This window comes from Cololabis saira, chromosome 15, assembly GCF_033807715.1.
Source record: "Cololabis saira isolate AMF1-May2022 chromosome 15, fColSai1.1, whole genome shotgun sequence".
Classification (NCBI taxonomy): Eukaryota; Metazoa; Chordata; class Actinopteri; order Beloniformes; family Belonidae; genus Cololabis; species Cololabis saira.
In genome coordinates this window covers 14,081,446-14,099,603 of record NC_084601.1, presented here as the reverse complement: position 1 = coordinate 14,099,603, position 18,158 = coordinate 14,081,446, and the positions used below count along the sequence as shown (strand labels likewise).

Below are 18,158 nucleotides of genomic sequence, written 5' to 3'. Positions count from 1 at the left end.
TTTTACCGTGTATTTTGTAATAAACTGTAACTAAAGATAATAATAAATAATTGTAAATAAAAAGGTATTTATTGTGTAGGCCTTTAGTTGCAGATCAACTATTTATATGGTCTTGTGAACTGATAGAATCTGGACTCCTCATGGATGTTAGTGTCAGTGTATGTTGATATTGGACAATATTCCATATATATTATTGGACAATATTCCATTTTTTTTTTCTTTTATTAATAATCTGGGCCTGTTGGTCCACGACCACCCGAACACTCACTCCGACCACCCCAGCCACAGTTCAGGCCAGCGGGCCTTGAACCTGACTGACCCCTTTGGACCATCACTATAGGCCTACTGATGTCCTGTTATGGTTCCGCGTTAAATCGACGGTGTAGGGAACGCGACGACGCGCACCGTACGCCGTGGGCTCTGCGTCGGTGTAACGCGGGACCATAAACCATCCTTCAGGATCTCCAGGAGACAGATAGTGCGGCGGGTCCCTCATTCCAGCCTCCTCTCTCTCTCTCTCTCATGTGTCTCTCTGTGTCTCTCTCCCCTCCCCGCTCCCCGCGGCGCTCCCGGTTTCTGACACAGAAGACAAAACCCGCCGGAGGAGGACTATGAATGGCAAAAGCACCAAGGAGGCCGAGGGAGAGCAAAAAGGAGGCGGTGTGCCTTTGTAGTCGGGGAGGAATGCGGAAATGTCCCCGCTCCGTGTCAAACCTCTCTGAAGGGGGTCAGGCCAACATTCAGCCGGCGTGGGAAAAGCAAGGCAGAGACGGAGCTCCCACGGGCGAGCGCGGCTGAAGTTGCACAGCCCCATCCGCGGATATATGCGAGGGGAGAGAGAGGGAGAGAGAGGGGAGAAAGAAAAAAAAAACACAGAAGACGAAAGAAAAGGAGCAAATCCGAAGAGGAGCGTGGTTTTGGAGGGTTATATCAAGCGTTTTGCCTTTGTCCTATGACTCCCCCACTGAGCAATCTCGCACAGCCCCTCCACCTCCGCCACCTCTCCTCCACACCAGGCGCAACGAGAGCGTGAGCGCACCCTCCTCCTCCTCCTCCTCCTCCTCCTCCTCCTCCTCCCCCCCTTGTTCGAGAGCCTCTGCCCGGGCTGGTGCAGTCTGAGGGATGGGGGGTTAGAGCCTGCACCGTCAACTACCTGTGTGGCCCCCGCATGGAGGACGGTGGACAGGGATGCGTTTTTTGACGGAGGAGTTTGATCCGACACGCGAATGCCTCCTCAGCATTTTCTCGGGCATGCCGACGTTACGACATTTTACTGACAACACAAAACAAGGTAAAAGTGGGGATAGGCTTTTTTATGTACAGAATGTGACACACACGTATATACACACATCAACAATTTTGTTTAGAAATATTGCTTTAAAACACAATCACATTTCAAAGAGTGTCCCCGAGATATTGGGACATCAGTTAGAATTTAGGCCATTTTAATTATTGGGTCTGCGGGCTTTTAAATTAGAAAAAATTCGGGGACGCTGTCATCGCTAATGAAAACATCGGGAATATTCTGTTGGGACCCTGTTCTACACATTCAAACCGGTTTGGGGCTTTGGAGGCGACTTTTACAGTGTTTTAAATGGACTATTAGTGTAGGAAGTTCAGACAATGCAGCACGTGCTCACAGTTTGGGTCCTCTCAAACAGAAACTCCTCTTACAAAAAAAACGAGCTCGCTATGTCGTCATTTACCTAACTCAAACAACTTTCTATGCGAAGTTTGTGCTCTTTTGGCGTGTTTTCCCCCCCAGATGTTAATTTCCTTTACGACAGTAAGGTAGCGCACGTGAACGTTACTTCAGTATTTCTATTGGAGTTGATTGATTCCTCTGCGCGAGACTAATTATTTTATGCAAAGCCATCTTAAAAGGAGGGGAGGGGGGGTGCATTTAGCTAATTTAAATTATTTTTTCATGACTTTGTGTTAGTGGTAGGAGGACATGAGTTGCAGTGCGTAACAGTAGGAGGAGTGGAATCTGGGACACAACGGTGCTGCTTTTGATAGTCGGAATAAAACATGATGACAGTCCTGTTAATGCCTACCTGGAGAGCTCTCTGACCAAATGTGACAAAAAAGATGGTCTCTTCTTCCATCTGTGTCTCCCTGTCATCTAGGCATCGCATGTGCCAACTTTATTCTGTGAATATGTCTTTGTGAGAAGCGCTGGCTCGCCACCCTCGCCGGGATTCCCCGCAATATTTTCAACAAGAGACGAGGAGGGGGGAAGAAAAAAAAAATCTGCAAAAATGGACAAAGAAAGTATTAGTGCTCAATATGAGCAAGTGGCCGAGATTGGAGAAGGCGCCTATGGAAAAGTGTTCAAGGCCAGGGATTTGAAGAACGGGGGGCGATTTGTAGCCTTGAAGAGAGTTCGGGTCCTGACGGAGGAAGAAGGGATGCCTCTCTCCACCATCCGCGAGGTGGCGGTACTGAGGCAACTTGAGGCCTTTGAGCACCCCAATGTCGTCAGGTGAGTGGAGGGGCAGAATGGGCATCCAGCCTGGTGTGTGTGTGTGTGTGTGTGTGTGTCTGTGTCTGTGTCTGTGTGTGTGGTTGTGTGTGTCTGTGGGGTGGGTGTTTGTGTGTGAGAGAGAAACTACATGTGATACTAGACACACTCTACTTCCTTTTCGATGGTTTATGGCGGCAATTGCAGCTCATGTGACCTTTGTGCACTGCGCTCTAACTTGTCTGCCATCACACAGAAGTCCTGTTATTTAATAGTGTGTTGTGGCAGTTCGCCACAGCAATTGACAGGTAGCTGACTATAGGCAAACACCTGTCACACAACATCACTATTTAAATTGTCCAGATTGGGAGCTTCCTGTTTGGTTTACTCATCATTATTGGTTGAACGCAATTTTCATTCATACTTCTCTTATGCACCTGCGTTTAAAAAAAAAAAACAACATTTTGTTTTGTTTTGTTTTGGAAGATGTGTTTTCTGCGAAAGCCTGAGACGCAGCATCATATACAGGACTGTCTCAGAAAATTAGAATATTGTGATAAAGTTCTTTATTTTCTGTAATGCAATTAAAAAAACAAAATGTCATACATTCTGGATTCATTACAAATCAACTAAAATATTGCAAGCCTTTTATCATATTAATATTGCTGATTATGGCTTACAGTTTAAGATTAAGATTCCCAGAATATTCAAATTTTTTGAGATAGGATATTTGAGTTTTCTTAAGCTGTAAGCCATGATCAGCAATATTCAATTTTTTGTTTTTTGTAATTGCATTACAGAAAATCACAATATTCAAATTTTCTGAGACAGTCCTGTAGATGTGGAAGATGTGTCTATATGACCGCACTTAAAGGCCTGCTGGTGTTTCGGTCAAAAGCACTTAAATACACGTCAGCTTACATCAACCCTGTGATGTGTCAGATTGTGCACCTCATCTCCTCTGCAGAATATTTGTAGCTATTAGGTAATCTTGTGCAACAATTTTTCAAAAGCATTTGATTGGCCTGTTAGAATGTCTGCAAAAGACATGCTTTTTTTCATAAATAATGGGGGGCAGCATGTGCATGTCATTCCAAAACTAGCAGATATGAGATATCTCTTCGGTGAAGATCTGCTCTCTGTCCGCGGTGCAGGTTTCGAGTTTCCATTTGACACCCGTGCAAGTCGGCAGTTGAAACGGAATTGGCTTCTAAATGAGTTTTAAATCATCCTAGCTCCTACAAACACTAAACTCAGAGGATGTTTACATTTTCTAATTTGCAACTAGCTTTCAAGATTCATACCCTGCATATACACAATTCTGCACTGTGGGGTGTTAATTAATTTGAAATAACAACTTAGCCCTGGCCCAAACATGCAGAGCGGATAGATGCATAGAACTCTAAGTGGTCTCGAGATTTTGCAGATTGCAATATTTTTTTTTTTTATGGGCACTCTTCTTCATTACTTTTAAAAAAATGCTTGAAATAGAAAATCTGAACATTATAAAATGAGAACATTTCCATAATGTTTTTTTTCTTCAGAATGTCAGATTGTTACAGCTGAAACATGCTAAATTTACTGTATCAAATGTATCACTTATTTAAGTCCCCAAATCAACTTAGATGAGAAAGTAGTCATGTTTCTTGCAAGTACAAGCAGTGTGTAAAGTGTTATACATTATGTACTTTGCTTTATAAATTACTTAATTTTAAAATCTTGCCTCTGCTTTGATACATTGAATATCAAGCTGGTATGCTCATTGATGAAGCTCTTCTCTTGCCAAAGTGCCTTTGAGCAAGACACAACAACTCTTCCCATGTTATCAGACATTCGCAGTACCCCTACCACCTGCTTTCCACACAGATGCTATTTTTCTTTCAGTTTTGTTATGAATTCTCAGGACGATGATCCAGTACTGCGTCATTTGTCGGCCCAGGCCAAGGCCTGACCTTGCGCTTGTTTTATTGTGGAATATTGAGCGCTTTGGGATTGAAGAGGAAGTTCTAAATGGATGTTTCGCTGGTACAGCGAGTGGCCTTGTGCCCTCTGACAATAAACCTCCAATGCATTGATGAATAGTGGAGGATAATTGCTGTTTTCTCTTACTCTGATGGCGGTGGAGTTTAGTCCTGACTGGTAGACAGACACGCCATTAAATTGTCTTGCGTTGCATTCACTGGTTGAACACACTTTGTGATTTTCTGTGAATACTTTATGATATTATTTAAATATTTTGTCGCGGTAAAAATATTTCAAGAGCGGACATGGCCAGACCTTTGAACCTAGCCATTTTGCACGTGTAAGTGGCTCAGCCCAGGAAAAGTGCAATGTGGGCCTTCTGTATGACTCCAGACAACCCCTAGATGTTTGGAATGAGGTCCATTATTCAATCCATATGTTCGGTGTCTGCTGAGAGCCCCCATTGTAGTCCGACAATCAAGCTGTGAGGGGCGTTTAACCCCAGCACTTCAGGAGGAGGCTGCCCTCTATTCCATGACATCATGTTCAATACTAATACCTTGAATGAATTTCCCTTCACTCCTGACTCCAGCACCTCCACGTCCAGTGATCATCAGGGTCACATGTTGGTTTGTTGGTTAGGAATCAGAGTTTAGAGCGATTTAATTCTGAACTTAGACTTAAAATACCCTTGTGTGGATTTGCAATTCCGTCATTTGAGCGCTGAAAGTCCGTGCAATTTGTTTATTTCATCAAGTGTAATACAAGTTGAGCGTCTGTTTGAGGTTCCACTCGAATCTGATCGTGCCTAACTAGTAAAATACCGTGTAAAATTCCTAGGGAAAACATTTTTACCCAACACCCTCTTTCATTGAAGTGACTTTTTTCATGTTAAAAAAATCTGTTTAAATGTCATTTAAAAAAATAAATGTCATTACTTTTAGGAAGTGTTGTCTAGCTCTCGTAGCATCTCCCCTCCAGTATTGGGCAAAAACCAGCTAAAGTAACTTTGCATTCCCATCCCAGTCGTCTCTTACAATATATTGCAGAACAAGTCCGCATTTGCACTGCAGGGTTCAAGTGACCCATTTCCAGTTCTCTTCCCACTCATCATGTGACACAGAACGGATATGACCAGTGGTCGTGTGAAGGCACAAGCATTTGGATACAGTATTCTCTGATCGGTTACAGCCCTCATTCACATGAGGAAATAAATCTGACATGAATCAGCTGTCTTTGTGGTGACAGACATAAATGCAGATGTAAAGGAGCTTCTCTTTCTTCTCCGCTTTAATTTATGCCTAATTATTTGCTGACCTCCATGGACGCCTTAGAAAGATTGTGTTGTGTGTTTTCTACAACGTCAAGAGTAACCAGGCGAACACGAGAGCTCTGTTTTGCTTTTATTAAACCAATGGGCAACATACTGTAGCAGCATGAACCACGAGGTAGTGTGTCAATACTCTAATAAAACTAGCTCCACACACTTATTTCACTGAATCGGTAGATACGCACCTTGCATATGACTTCTAGCCCTGGTGTATGGATACAGAAATAAGGGTTTAAAAGGTAACGTAAACCATCCCAAAATGATCAGATTCAGGCAATAAATTGGTATTGGTCACCAAGACCTGCAGGGTAAATGCAGCTGAAGAGACTCAAGAAGAAAGTAATGACAGAAAAGAAGACAAGAAAGTGACCGAACAAGAGTAATCTCAGTCAAAAAAGCACCTGTAGGGGGACCCACTTAGCTCCTTTGTGCTGCTTTAATTAATCTACTTTACATTTGTCTGTAACATAGATGGGCTTTCTTATACGACTACTGTCATCAGTTGTAACATTCATAGATAACTGTATCGCTACACTAACGTGCTAGATTCAGTCCACCGTGAGTCCACGGGCTCCGGTTGGTTGTTCTCGGTGCGTCGGTAGTTGTCATAGCGCCGGTAGAGGAATGCTGCTTATAGACCCCAGTTCATTGAGGAGAAAACACTGGATAGGGTTTTTTTCAGCCTTTTATCAAAGCTCGCGTTGGCAGGTCTGCCGACATAATCTGGATTCTTGGCCTTGGTTGGTCCCTTACTGAAGCACAATCATTTTTACTGGTGCTTAATGGATGTTCCTATGTTTTCAAAAGCTTTGCTATAAACTAGTTTAGTGTGGCGTAACCTTTAGTGTTACCGAACTGTATGAAGGAGGTTCAGGTTGAGGGCTGAAGAAAGACTGCACGAGGAAAGGACATATTATATGAACAAAAGATAAAATCTTGTTAACGTGTCATAGCAGGAGACATGCAGGTGTAACTAATAACATTAAGGAGAGCTTTAGGCAGACATTCCAGTACTAACGTCATCAAGCTCCTCTGTGTTTTGCAGTAAATCACCTTTTTTTTCTTTAAAGTGCATTGTATCGTCTTTGCACCATTTTATTAAAAATGTAAAAATTATTTTTCAAACGGTGCATCAAAATATTTAAGCAAAATGGAGCAGTTGTGTTCACAGGAAGTGTGCTACTTTTTGGTGGAAAAAAAAAGGTCCAGTTTATTGCTTTTGTCTTTGATGTGGCTGAAGTGTCTGAAATATAATTGTCCAAACTATTGAAATTTACCAAAGAAAATGTCTTGTTTTAAAAGGGTAGGTTGTGCGGTCACCCCCCAGGTTCATGTAGCAACCCTGAGCTTGGCCAACCCCTCAGATCAATCGCATTGATCGTGTACGTCTGTTTCTTTGCTGCAGGTTATTCGATGTGTGTACAGTGTCTCGAACTGACCGAGAGACCAAACTCACTCTGGTCTTTGAGCATGTTGATCAGGACCTGACAACTTACCTGGAGAAGGCTCCCGACCCTGGGGTACCACCTGAAACCATCAAGGTAAACGTCGCCTTCGTGCCGATGGCACTCGGTCCCATTGGTGTGCTTTGTTGTCAAGAAAAAACACGGAAGAATACACAAAGTAAACTCTTAAGTACACATTTCAGAACATGCAGGAATGTAAATTAAAATACTACACAGTTTCTGTTTGAAGTATAAAGGAGGCTATTGAGTAATCCTCTGCGGCTTCAGCTTCGGTTGAACACAGGCATGTTTCTATGGCTCGGAGTGAGTTTTCCTGGCCAGAGACGCAGAAAACACGGGGCAGCTCCTCCAGCATCAGAGGTACCAGCGCGTTGGGAAGGGCGGCACATGTGGCAGATGGGCTGCAAATTAGAGGCTCCCTGCCTTCTCTATTTTCATGCTGCCCTCCAACTTTATAGTGTAACAGATGGAGACAGGAAAATACTTTACTCCCTTTGTGTTGAAAAAACAAATTCGATCCCGTCAGCTGTACTTCTCAGTAGGGTGTCCTCTGTATCAGTTTTTCTATTGGCAGTACATTCTCACTAGCCATCATCATCATCATCATCATCATCATCATCATTATGCTCCTCATCATCATCATCAGTGTCCCTCCAAGTAAATTCATTCATTCAAGTGTTCATTTACACTTGACCCAAAGGTCGGAAACGGATGTGTCACCAGCTTCTTTCCACCGTAACCGTCTCCTTTTATTTAAACCTTTCCCACACAAATCCCCCTTTTAAACATTTCTTCATCAAGTTTCACCCTGAGGTCCGTAGATGCGCCACAAACTCTACTGAAAGGAAATAGATCTGGTCGGGCGGAGGGGCGCTTCGAGTTTGAAGTGTCAAAATTGAAATGGAGAAGTTCTGGTGAAACAGCAACACTTGATTTTTCACCTCAGGGCTTGGTTTATGTGTGAAAGTGTAGTATCACGCTGCAGTGATGGCGGGACGCTATGAAAGTGCAGATGAGACCGGTAGATCGCACCCGAGGCCTTCCCAGGGCTTTGGCTGAAGCGGATACGGTGTGTTGTTGGTTGGTGGATGATCATACCTGTAAATGTTGTCGTGCCGCAGAAGATCTTTGTAATCCATTAAAATACTTCATTCATTCATCAGCAGTTTAAAAAAAATCAATATGCCTGGCTTTCGTGAGAGGAAGACGATGGTTGAGCTTCAGAAGATCCGTAATACGGTTCCTGTCCAAAACCTTCTGGTATCCCCAGGTTCATCCAGACTTTTGGGGGTTTGACCTGCTCCAGAAACTATGGCGCAGCTTCATAGTTGTTTAGTTTTTCCTTCATTCTGTCATTCTCTGTATTGAGGTTTTAGGTTTTAGACATCACGTTGGTGGTGTAGAGGCTGACAGAGGGTACCCGGTGATCAGTATTTCTGAACCTTTGCATGCATAAGAGTAATTATTACTAATTCTGCCAATATTTACCACTGATGAAGAAAAAAAAAAAGCATGTCTCATATTTTACCCATGGGGGGGCTTTGATAGTTATTGTGACCAGGGCCGCCGCAAGGGGTGTGCAAACCGTGCGACCGCACGGGGCCTCGCGCTATGGGCGTTTTTTTTTTTTTTTTTTTTTCGTTTTTGTTTTTCGTTTTTTCCCTTATAAATATCAACAGACACATTCCATTACAGACCTAAATGTGTACTAGTCTGTGCATATCAATAAATATATGTGCAATGATGCGCGTGTCTGTTGTTCAATACAACTGATCAGACCAAGTGCAGACACAAGCTGCTCTGATCCAGACGGGGGGAGTTGGAACAAACTGCCACACAATGTCGAGAGAACGAGACGGATTCAGAAAATTTTCATCAGGGGATGAAAAAAGAAAAAAACTAAAGATAATGGAAGAGTTTAATGCCTCTCGGAAAGGCTCGTTTGATAAATTTGTTACAAAAATCAGCGATCCGACCGGGTCTCAAGCAGCCGTGGGGCCCCTCGTCGAGGCAAGAGATGATGATGAGGCAGGGGAAGGTATCCAGTATTTTGCTAGTTGGAGAGTTAAAATTGCACATATAGACACTCAATCCGACCCGAAAAACCCAAAAATTTTGGGTTTTTCCCCCCGCCATTTCGCACAGGGCCTCGCAAATCTCCCAGGCAGCTCTGATTGTGACTTACAGATGTCGGGCAGCACCGGCGGGATGGGATGGTGTGACAGATGTCAGTTTGGGCACATTTATTTGGAATAGGGCTGCAAGATATTAAGAATATATGAAATATTATGGCTGGATATTATTTTAATGATAGGGTTTGCAGTATTTGTATAAACCAGTACCCCCCCTGGCAGTGTAGTGTACAGCCATTAAAAAAAAGAAATCCATTCCAACAACACAATTTTATCTAAAAAGAAAGGGAAAATAAATGACTTCTATTTATTTCAATTTTTGTCTTTGTTTTATGGTATTGATATTGCAGATGTTGATATCATGATAACGTCTCAAACTTCCCAGGCCCGCCAGCACGTTGAAATAAAAAGCTTGAGGTGAAACTATAAAGACTAACCAGAATGCAGCTGACAGCCACTTCAGCGGGACTTTTCATTAAGAAATCTTTTCTCATCACTTTGAAGGCCTCCATTTAAGAAAAAAAAAGTCCAGATGCCTGTTTGCACACACTCGTATCCAGCTTGGACACACATGAACGTTGCAAACGTTAGATGAACGACCAGTTGGAGTGAGACTGAAGCACCCAACTCGCCACTAATTGTAATTTAACTTCTTTTGCGCTGCTGCAGTGAGACCGTGGCATCTCTGCTCATGGATAACCATGATTTCAGAGAGATTTAGTAACCTTTTTGATAATCATTTTTTGAAGACTGTTAGAAAAAATAAAAAACTTATGTCAGCTTTTTGGACCAGTATGATGGTTCTGAATCTGAATCAGGCTTTTTAAGGTGGATATAGCCGCTCTGATGTCATCTGTTGCTTTGTTGAGCACATCTCACAAGTCTTATGTTCGTCTTATGACCATCCTTGGTTGTTGAAGTGACGGATGACTTGCAAGGGACAAACCCTACAACACTGTGTGGTCCTTTGTGTGGTCCTTTATTGCACCCCCCCCCCCCCCCCTCACACACACACACACACACACACACACACACACACACACACACACACACACACACACACACACACACACACACACACACACACACACACACACACACACACAAAATGACACTTGCCAGTAAAAGTAACCTTGATTAAACTTGTATTAATGTACAACCTGGAGCCTTGATATAATGTAAATAGGTGTTCTTTTCCCCCCTCACGTGGTCATCATAATGCCCAGATGACCCATAAGGCCATTAATCTATATTTTAAAAGGCTGTAAATGTGTATTATTAAGGCAATGCAAGTTTATTTGTATAGCACAATTCAACACAAGGTAATTCAAAGTGCTTTACATCAACATTAAAAGCAACAAAACACAATTAAATAGTTAATAACAAATAAAATGATAAGAAAAGAGGTAAAATAATAAAAAGCACAAGTTGTTACAAAGTAAGGGCAGTCCAAACCCACTTCCAAGGGGTGGGTTTGGAAGGGGGTGAAAATATGTATATGTTTGTTTGACATCATTGTGGATGCCACCGTTTATAATTAAAAAAAAAAGAAATATAAATAAAAACATTGGATCACAAAAAAAAAGTAATTGCAGTAGAGTACAGCAGGTAAGTATTTCATTTAGGAGTATGCTTCAATAAACAGTAATGTTTTTATCCTGATTTAAAGGAGCTGACAGTTGGAGCAGACCTCAGGTCTACAGGAAGTTTGTTCCACCGGTGAGGAGCAGAATAACTGAACGCTGCCTCACCTTGCTTGGTTCTGGTTCTTGGGAACCACAACAAACCAGATCCAGATGAACCTCAGGGGTCTGGGAGCTTCATAGGAACCAACAGATCAACCATATATTTTGGTCCAAGACCATTCAGTGCTTTGTAGACCAACAATATTAATCTAAGTTGCTCATGTTAATATAAGGGGTTGTGGGTTTTTAGCTTGGTTTAAGGGAACGGCCATTAGTGGAACTGCTTAACCACTTGTTTAATTACTCGACTCCTGAGGTTGCAGCTTGGTCTAAAGAGGAGAGTGTTCTCACTCGACCGTCCACATTTGAGGCAAGGTTGACAAATCCACAAACTTTAGTGTCTGTGTCCCTACAAACGACATTCAGGAGAGGACGGGCCGCATGCATGATCTTCATAATACAATCGTCACAAAAAGGGAAGGAAGTAGATGGTTAAAGGAAGGAAAAGAAATATAGAAGCTCAAATGTTCTCTACTCTTGAGAGTCCACATGTAGACTCGCATCTGGAAAAGCAGGACAGATCTTCAGATGAGTGTATTTACATCCCCGCAATTTTAATTTGGAGGAGTTTGAGAGTGGATGCTTAGCAGTTGGACCCATTTGACCCCCCCCCCCCCCCCCCATCCTTTCTCCTAACATCCGTGCAGATGGAGCCTCAAGGGGAACGGAAGGACAAGGAGTGACAGCACATCATAAGCACCATCCCCTGTTATTTCTAGGACAGTGGACACAGCACAATGACCCAAAGGTGACCCCGTCACCCTCTCAAACATTTGAATGTTCTGCCCCTCAGCTGCACCGTATGACACCAGACTTTAGAGCAGCCGCACCAGCGCTCGCCTCATTGAAGTCCTGTGAGTCTCAAGCTTAAATATTGAAACATTTTCCCCTTCAACATAAAGCGTTTGCCCCTCAGCTTAATAGAAAAGCCATGCTTTCCCTCAAAGACATCCATCCCCAGCAGCAGACACACCACCATGGCCCATCCTTTTTACTTCAGCCCCCATCCCTCCACCACCCACTCAGACTCAAGACCCACCACATGGTCATTGATGAAAGAGGCCCTCCTCCAGGAATCAAATGAGCTGGAAGGACATCAAGCAGCCTGGTTGCCCCAGCCTCCGTGCTCCTAAGCCAGCCTGGCGCTTGGGTCCCTCCTCCTCCTCCTCCTCCTCCTCCTCCTCCTCCTCCTCCTCCTCCTTCTCCTCCTCCTCCTCTGCCGCCATCCACCACCGTCATCCAAGCTTCCACAGCTCCATTCTGTGGGCCCAAGAAGGGGGAGGTTAATGAAGCATGGGGAGGGAATTACACTAACGTTAACTGGCAGATGTCCTATATTGTGCCTCGCTACAATAAACAATATGGCTGCCTCTGGTACATTTGCATCAGAGAAGGAGGTGAACTCAGAAAAGCCATGTTTTGACTGCTTCATGCAGTGAACTGACTTTTCTTTTCTCTTTTTGTTTGTTGTTGTTGTCTTCGTGGCCAAGTTGTTTTGTGGAGCTTTTGGTTGAAGCTTTTCCAAAGCAAAGAGAGTCGGTTGCTGTTGGTTGCCACTAAAATCAGCTTTACTTTTGCACAAGTAGGGCTTCAACTTTGTACCGGTATCAATCTTTCCATTTTCCATACGCTAATCTGATGTTTTCCCCCCCTGGTTATGTTTGGTTAGGTTATTGAACCTGCCCGATAGGGATGGGCGGTATGGACTAAAAAATGTATCACGATAATGTCTGGCATTTATCCCGATAACGATAAAAATGACGATAAAAAAAATACCAATTCAACTCCACCTTTGTAACTATAAATCTATCACCACATTCAGTCTTTGAGGCCCCCAAAACACTGCTCTAAAATAATACTAAATACTAATAAACTACACTAATTAAATTGAATTGATAAAAAACAATTAAATGAGTTACACCTGTACTGCAAAACTGACTCAAGCTCCTCGCTCTCAGATCCGCCTTCCGCCATTCTTTCTTTCTTTCTTTCTTTCTTTCTTTCTTTCTTTCTTTCTTTCTTTCTTTCTTTCTTTCTTTCTTTCTTTCTTTCTTTCTTGGATCATTTCTTTCTTTCTTTCTTTCTTTCTTTCTTTCTTTCTTTCTTGGATCATTTCTTTCTTGGATCATTTCTTTCTTTCTTTCTTTCTTTCTTTCTTTCTTTCTTTCTTGGATCATTTCTTTCTTTCTTTCTTTCTTTCTTTCTTTCTTTCTTTCTTGGATCATTTCTTTCTTTCTTTCTTGGATCATTTCTTTCTTTCTTTCTTTCTTTCTTTCTTTCTTTCTTTCTTTCTTCGATCATTTCTTTCTTTCTTTCTTTCTTTCTTGGATCATTTCTTTCTTTCTTTCTTTCTTTCTTGGATCATTTCTTTCTTGGATCATTTCTTTCTTTCTTTCTTTCTTTCTTTCTTTCTTTCTTTCTTGGATCATTTCTTTCTTTCTTTCTTTCTTTCTTGGATCATTTCTTTCTTTCTTTCTTTCTTTCTTGGATCATTTCTTTCTTGGATCATTTCTTTCTTTCTTTCTTTCTTTCTTTCTTTCTTTCTTTCTTTCTTGGATCATTTCTTTCTTTCTTTCTTTCTTTCTTTCTTTCTTTCTTGGATCATTTCTTTCTTTCTTTCTTGGATCATTTCTTTCTTTCTTTCTTTCTTTCTTTCTTCGATCATTTCTTTCTTTCTTTCTTTCTTTCTTGGATCATTTCTTTCTTTCTTTCTTTCTTTCTTGGATCATTTCTTTCTTGGATCATTTCTTTCTTTCTTTCTTTCTTTCTTTCTTTCTTTCTTTCTTGGATCATTTCTTTCTTTCTTTCTTTCTTTCTTGGATCATTTCTTTCTTTCTTTCTTTCTTTCTTGGATCATTTCTTTCTTGGATCATTTCTTTCTTTCTTTCTTTCTTTCTTTCTTGGATCATTTCTTTCTTTCTTTCTTTCTTTCTTGGATCATTTCTTTCTTGGATCATTTCTTTCTTTCTTTCTTTCTTTCTTTCTTTCTTGGATCATTTCTTTCTTTCTTTCTTTTTAGGCTCATTTCTTTCTTTCTTTCTTTCTTTCTTTCTTTCTTTCTTTCTTTCTTGGATCATTTCTTCCTTTCTTTCTTTTTAGGCTCATTTCTTTCTTTCTTTCTTTCTTTCTTTCTTTCTTTCTTTCTTTCTTTCTTTCTTGGATCATTTCTTTCTTTCTTTCTTTCTTTCTTTCTTTCTTTCTTTCTTGGATCATTTCTTTCTTGGATCATTTCTTTCTTTCTTTCTTTCTTTCTTTCTTTCTTGGATCATTTCTTTCTTTCTTTCTTTCTTTCTTTCTTTCTTTCTTTCTTTCTTGGATCATTTCTTTCTTTCTTTCTTGGATCATTTCTTTCTTTCTTTCTTTCTTTCTTTCTTCGATCATTTCTTTCTTTCTTTCTTTCTTTCTTGGATCATTTCTTTCTTTCTTTCTTTCTTTCTTGGATCATTTCTTTCTTTCTTTCTTTCTTTCTTTCTTTCTTTCTTTCTTTCTTTCTTTCTTTCTTGGATCATTTCTTTCTTTCTTTCTTTCTTGGATCATTTCTTTCTTTCTTTCTTTCTTTCTTGGATCATTTCTTTCTTGGATCATTTCTTTCTTTCTTTCTTTCTTTCTTTCTTGGATCATTTCTTTCTTTCTTTCTTTCTTTCTTGGATCATTTCTTTCTTGGATCATTTCTTTCTTTCTTTCTTTCTTTCTTGGATCATTTCTTTCTTTCTTTCTTTTTAGGCTCATTTCTTTCTTTCTTTCTTTCTTTCTTTCTTTCTTTCTTTCTTTCTTGGATCATTTCTTTCTTTCTTTCTTTTTAGGCTCATTTCTTTCTTTCTTTCTTTCTTTCTTTCTTTCTTTCTTTCTTTCTTTCTTTCTTCCTTCACGTACGTTTATCGTTTTTACCGCGAGATGACAAATTCTTACCGTGGGGAATTTTTTTGACGGTACATCGTGAACGGTAAAATATCGCCCATCCCTACTGCCCGATAAGATATTGGTCACTTGGTTGTGATAGAGAAGGCCAAGACGGCTGAGACTGCCGGTGTCCAAGAGTCACACGTCTGAGATAATTAGTGTTTACTAGGAAATGCTTATGAAAGGAAGTTCAGTGAAATGACTATTTAAAGCAGAGAGGAACTGATGGGTGGGGGAATGCTATTGTGTCAGACCCCCATGGCACACACACACACACACACACACATAAACACACATGCACACAAAATGGCCAACTGCCTGCCTCCGTCCTATAGCCCTGTCCGTCTGCCGCCCTCCTCCGTAGGCCATGGCTGAATGGAGATGCAGAAAGGAAGGTCTGTTTATACATCCTGCCCTTGGTCAGAGGGCACCCACACGCATGTGCATGCTTGCACACACATGTTGAAATGCACGGACATGGATACGTAGATTCACTCATTGTGTTTTTCCCAACCCAGAAAGGAGGAGGGGGTTCGGTTTATTGGTGTCACAACGCTGCTCATCTCCACCGTTTTGTGTCGGGTGGCCCGTCCCCTCTTCTATGGTGGGGTCGCAGCAGCCAGCCCCGCGCCGTTGGCTAATGTTTTCTGCTTGAGCAGCGCTGATCCCTTTGACTCACACACCAGCTGGTTCCCCCCTGAATGGAGCTGCGGGCTCGGGCCTCTTCACTTGTGGGGTCTTGTCGGAGGGTTTTCGGGGTGATTTTCAGTGTGTGTGTGTGTGTGTGTGTGTGTGTGTGTGTGTGTGTGTGTGTGTGAGAAAGAGTACGGCAACAACCTCAGCATCCTAGCATTTCACTTAAGCTGGACATACACTGTGCGATATTTTAAATCGTTTGATTCAGCCCCATCTCACACTGCACGACTAGATCGCTGAGTTCGAAAGTTCGCAGCCTACGAGTCTCACACTGTACGACCCAATGCTCTGATGCGACCCGTCTTCTCACCCTATACGTTCATAAACCTCACGTCGGACCTCTGTTACTGGAACTGCAACGTCAAAAAGAAGTGGAAGCGGAGGAACCCCGAAGTGGGAGACACCAAAGATGCTCAGCAAAAACAAACGTGCTGCCTTAAGCCTGAATTATGGTTACGCGTTAAATCGACGGCGTAGCCTACGGCGTACCCTATGCCGTAGGCTCTGCGTTGGTGTAACGCGGAACCATAAATCAGCCTTTAGCAATTTGTGCCATTCTGTGTGGCGATAAATGAAAAAAGATTAAACAACGTCGCGATTGGACAAGGAATTGGCTGGGCAGACGTGGGAAATGCAGTCTTTTTTTTCTGCTATTAAAACATGATTTGTAATGTGAATTTGCAACACTTTAAACTGCAAATAATAGTTTTTGACGTGACATCAGAGATTGCGCATGCTCTCTGTGAAAGGATGAGGCAAATCTGGTCGTAGCTGCTTCAACTGTGCGATATCTTCACGAGGAGCGACCAGGATTTCAAACACGTTTGATTTTCTTGCAAGCACACGATTCATGATCAGGAGCTCGTCGTGAGGTGTTAATCTCTCGTCGTTACCCCACGTATATTGCATGAGGCACGACCAATGATTGGGTCGAAATCCGGCCTGATCCAAAAAATAGTCGCACAACTGGAAAATCGGTTCAAAACGAGCCGACAATCGCACAGCGTCTGCCCGGTTTTACCAAACGCATTACCTTTGTTTTCAACGAAGCAGACGACCCCGTGAACAAGGTGCTCTTGAGGCCATTGCACCGAACCTTAGAAGCATCTGCCAAAACTACCTACCAACAATCCTGTGTGTCTGCACATTTGTTTACAGGTGCGAGACTCGTTAAGAATAGTTAAAAAGGACAACTCCAAGCGGGTTTTCAAATAGCTAGCCCGTCTGCAACATGCACGGCGAATGCGGTGCCTGCGATGTGGCCATTTTCTCAGGCCATGAAGAGAAAAGCAGGCGACAATCAACCAAAGCAGGACAGCGGCTGAGCTGCACAGATCTGTGCGTGTCTAAGCAGGGCGTCTTTCTTCCTCTATCGTGGCTGTGTACGTGTGTTTGAGTGTGACAGTTATCAAACATCTGCCGCAGTTGACAAGAAAAGATACAGGCTTCTCGTTGTTAACAGCCCCCCCCACCATGATGTGTCAGCTTTTGTGCTGAACATTTCAATGTCATTTAGGCCCTTCTCTGTTTCAGTTTTTGTTTAAGGGGTGCGATGTTGTAATACCATTTCTTTGTTAATTAGATTCACCAGTTTGACTTGAATCGTTCACAACTACATGTTTTAGTCAAAAAATGAGAGCGAAATGAGAGAATTTGGGCTCAGTTGGGTTTTTATGTGACTCATTTTGTTGCTTTTACAGGATATGATGTACCAGCTGCTCCAGGGACTGGACTTCCTGCACTCACACCGCGTGGTTCACCGTGACCTGAAGCCCCAAAACATCCTGGTCACCAGCGGAGGACAGATCAAGTTAGCTGACTTTGGGCTCGCTCGCATCTACAGCTTCCAGATGGCGCTCACATCTGTGGTGAGTCAGTTGTTCGTACATCGTCCCACACTGTGGAAACATACGGTAGTTTAACAACTGTGTGGCGTGCTGGGTCAAAGCTTTGATCTGGAAATATTCCCCGACAGTGATGTCATGTGAAGCTCTGGCTCTGGGGCCAAACAAGCCCCGCTTCACCTGTCTACTTCACTTTTTCTACATTCTCCTTTTAATTTGATATCCAAAAAAATCCAAAATGATTATCTATTGTTTTCCACTGAAGTTTGAATCCTTCCTCTTGCTTCTAGACAGTTAAACGCCATCACACACGCATATGCATGTACAGAAACAGTCTTAAACATCCCCTCCGTCTCCCGAGAGTTGGAAGAAAAGTGCCGGATGTTTTGCAGCGGACACATACGGGGTATCAGCAGCAAACTCCGGAGAAGTGCGCCGAATGATAGGGCTTCTCTGTGCAAAGTAAGAGTCAAGAACCCCCCTCCTCCCCTCCTCCACGGCCCGTCTCAGGAGCCCTTCAATGGGTGTCGCGGAGTGGCATGGAGCAGACGGGGAGAGACAAACACCCCTCCCTTCCCGCCGTCGGTACTTTGATGTCCAACTGCTGAGCTCTGGGCTC

The 18,158-nt window shown here is 42.5% G+C and overlaps 1 protein-coding gene across 1 annotated transcript in view; it reads left to right on the top strand.

The window, feature by feature from the left end:
- The first annotated feature begins 572 nt into the window (after positions 1 to 572).
- Positions 573 to 18,158, top strand: part of cdk6 (cyclin dependent kinase 6) — a 43,606-nt gene continuing 26,020 nt past the window's right edge. The window contains exons 1-4 of the mRNA XM_061742670.1: positions 573 to 1,291; positions 2,130 to 2,485; positions 7,162 to 7,297; positions 17,396 to 17,563. Of these exons, the coding sequence (XP_061598654.1) occupies positions 2,262 to 2,485; positions 7,162 to 7,297; positions 17,396 to 17,563 (528 nt within the window). The 5' untranslated portion in view covers positions 573 to 1,291; positions 2,130 to 2,261. The remainder of the gene's footprint in view (positions 1,292 to 2,129; positions 2,486 to 7,161; positions 7,298 to 17,395; positions 17,564 to 18,158) is intronic.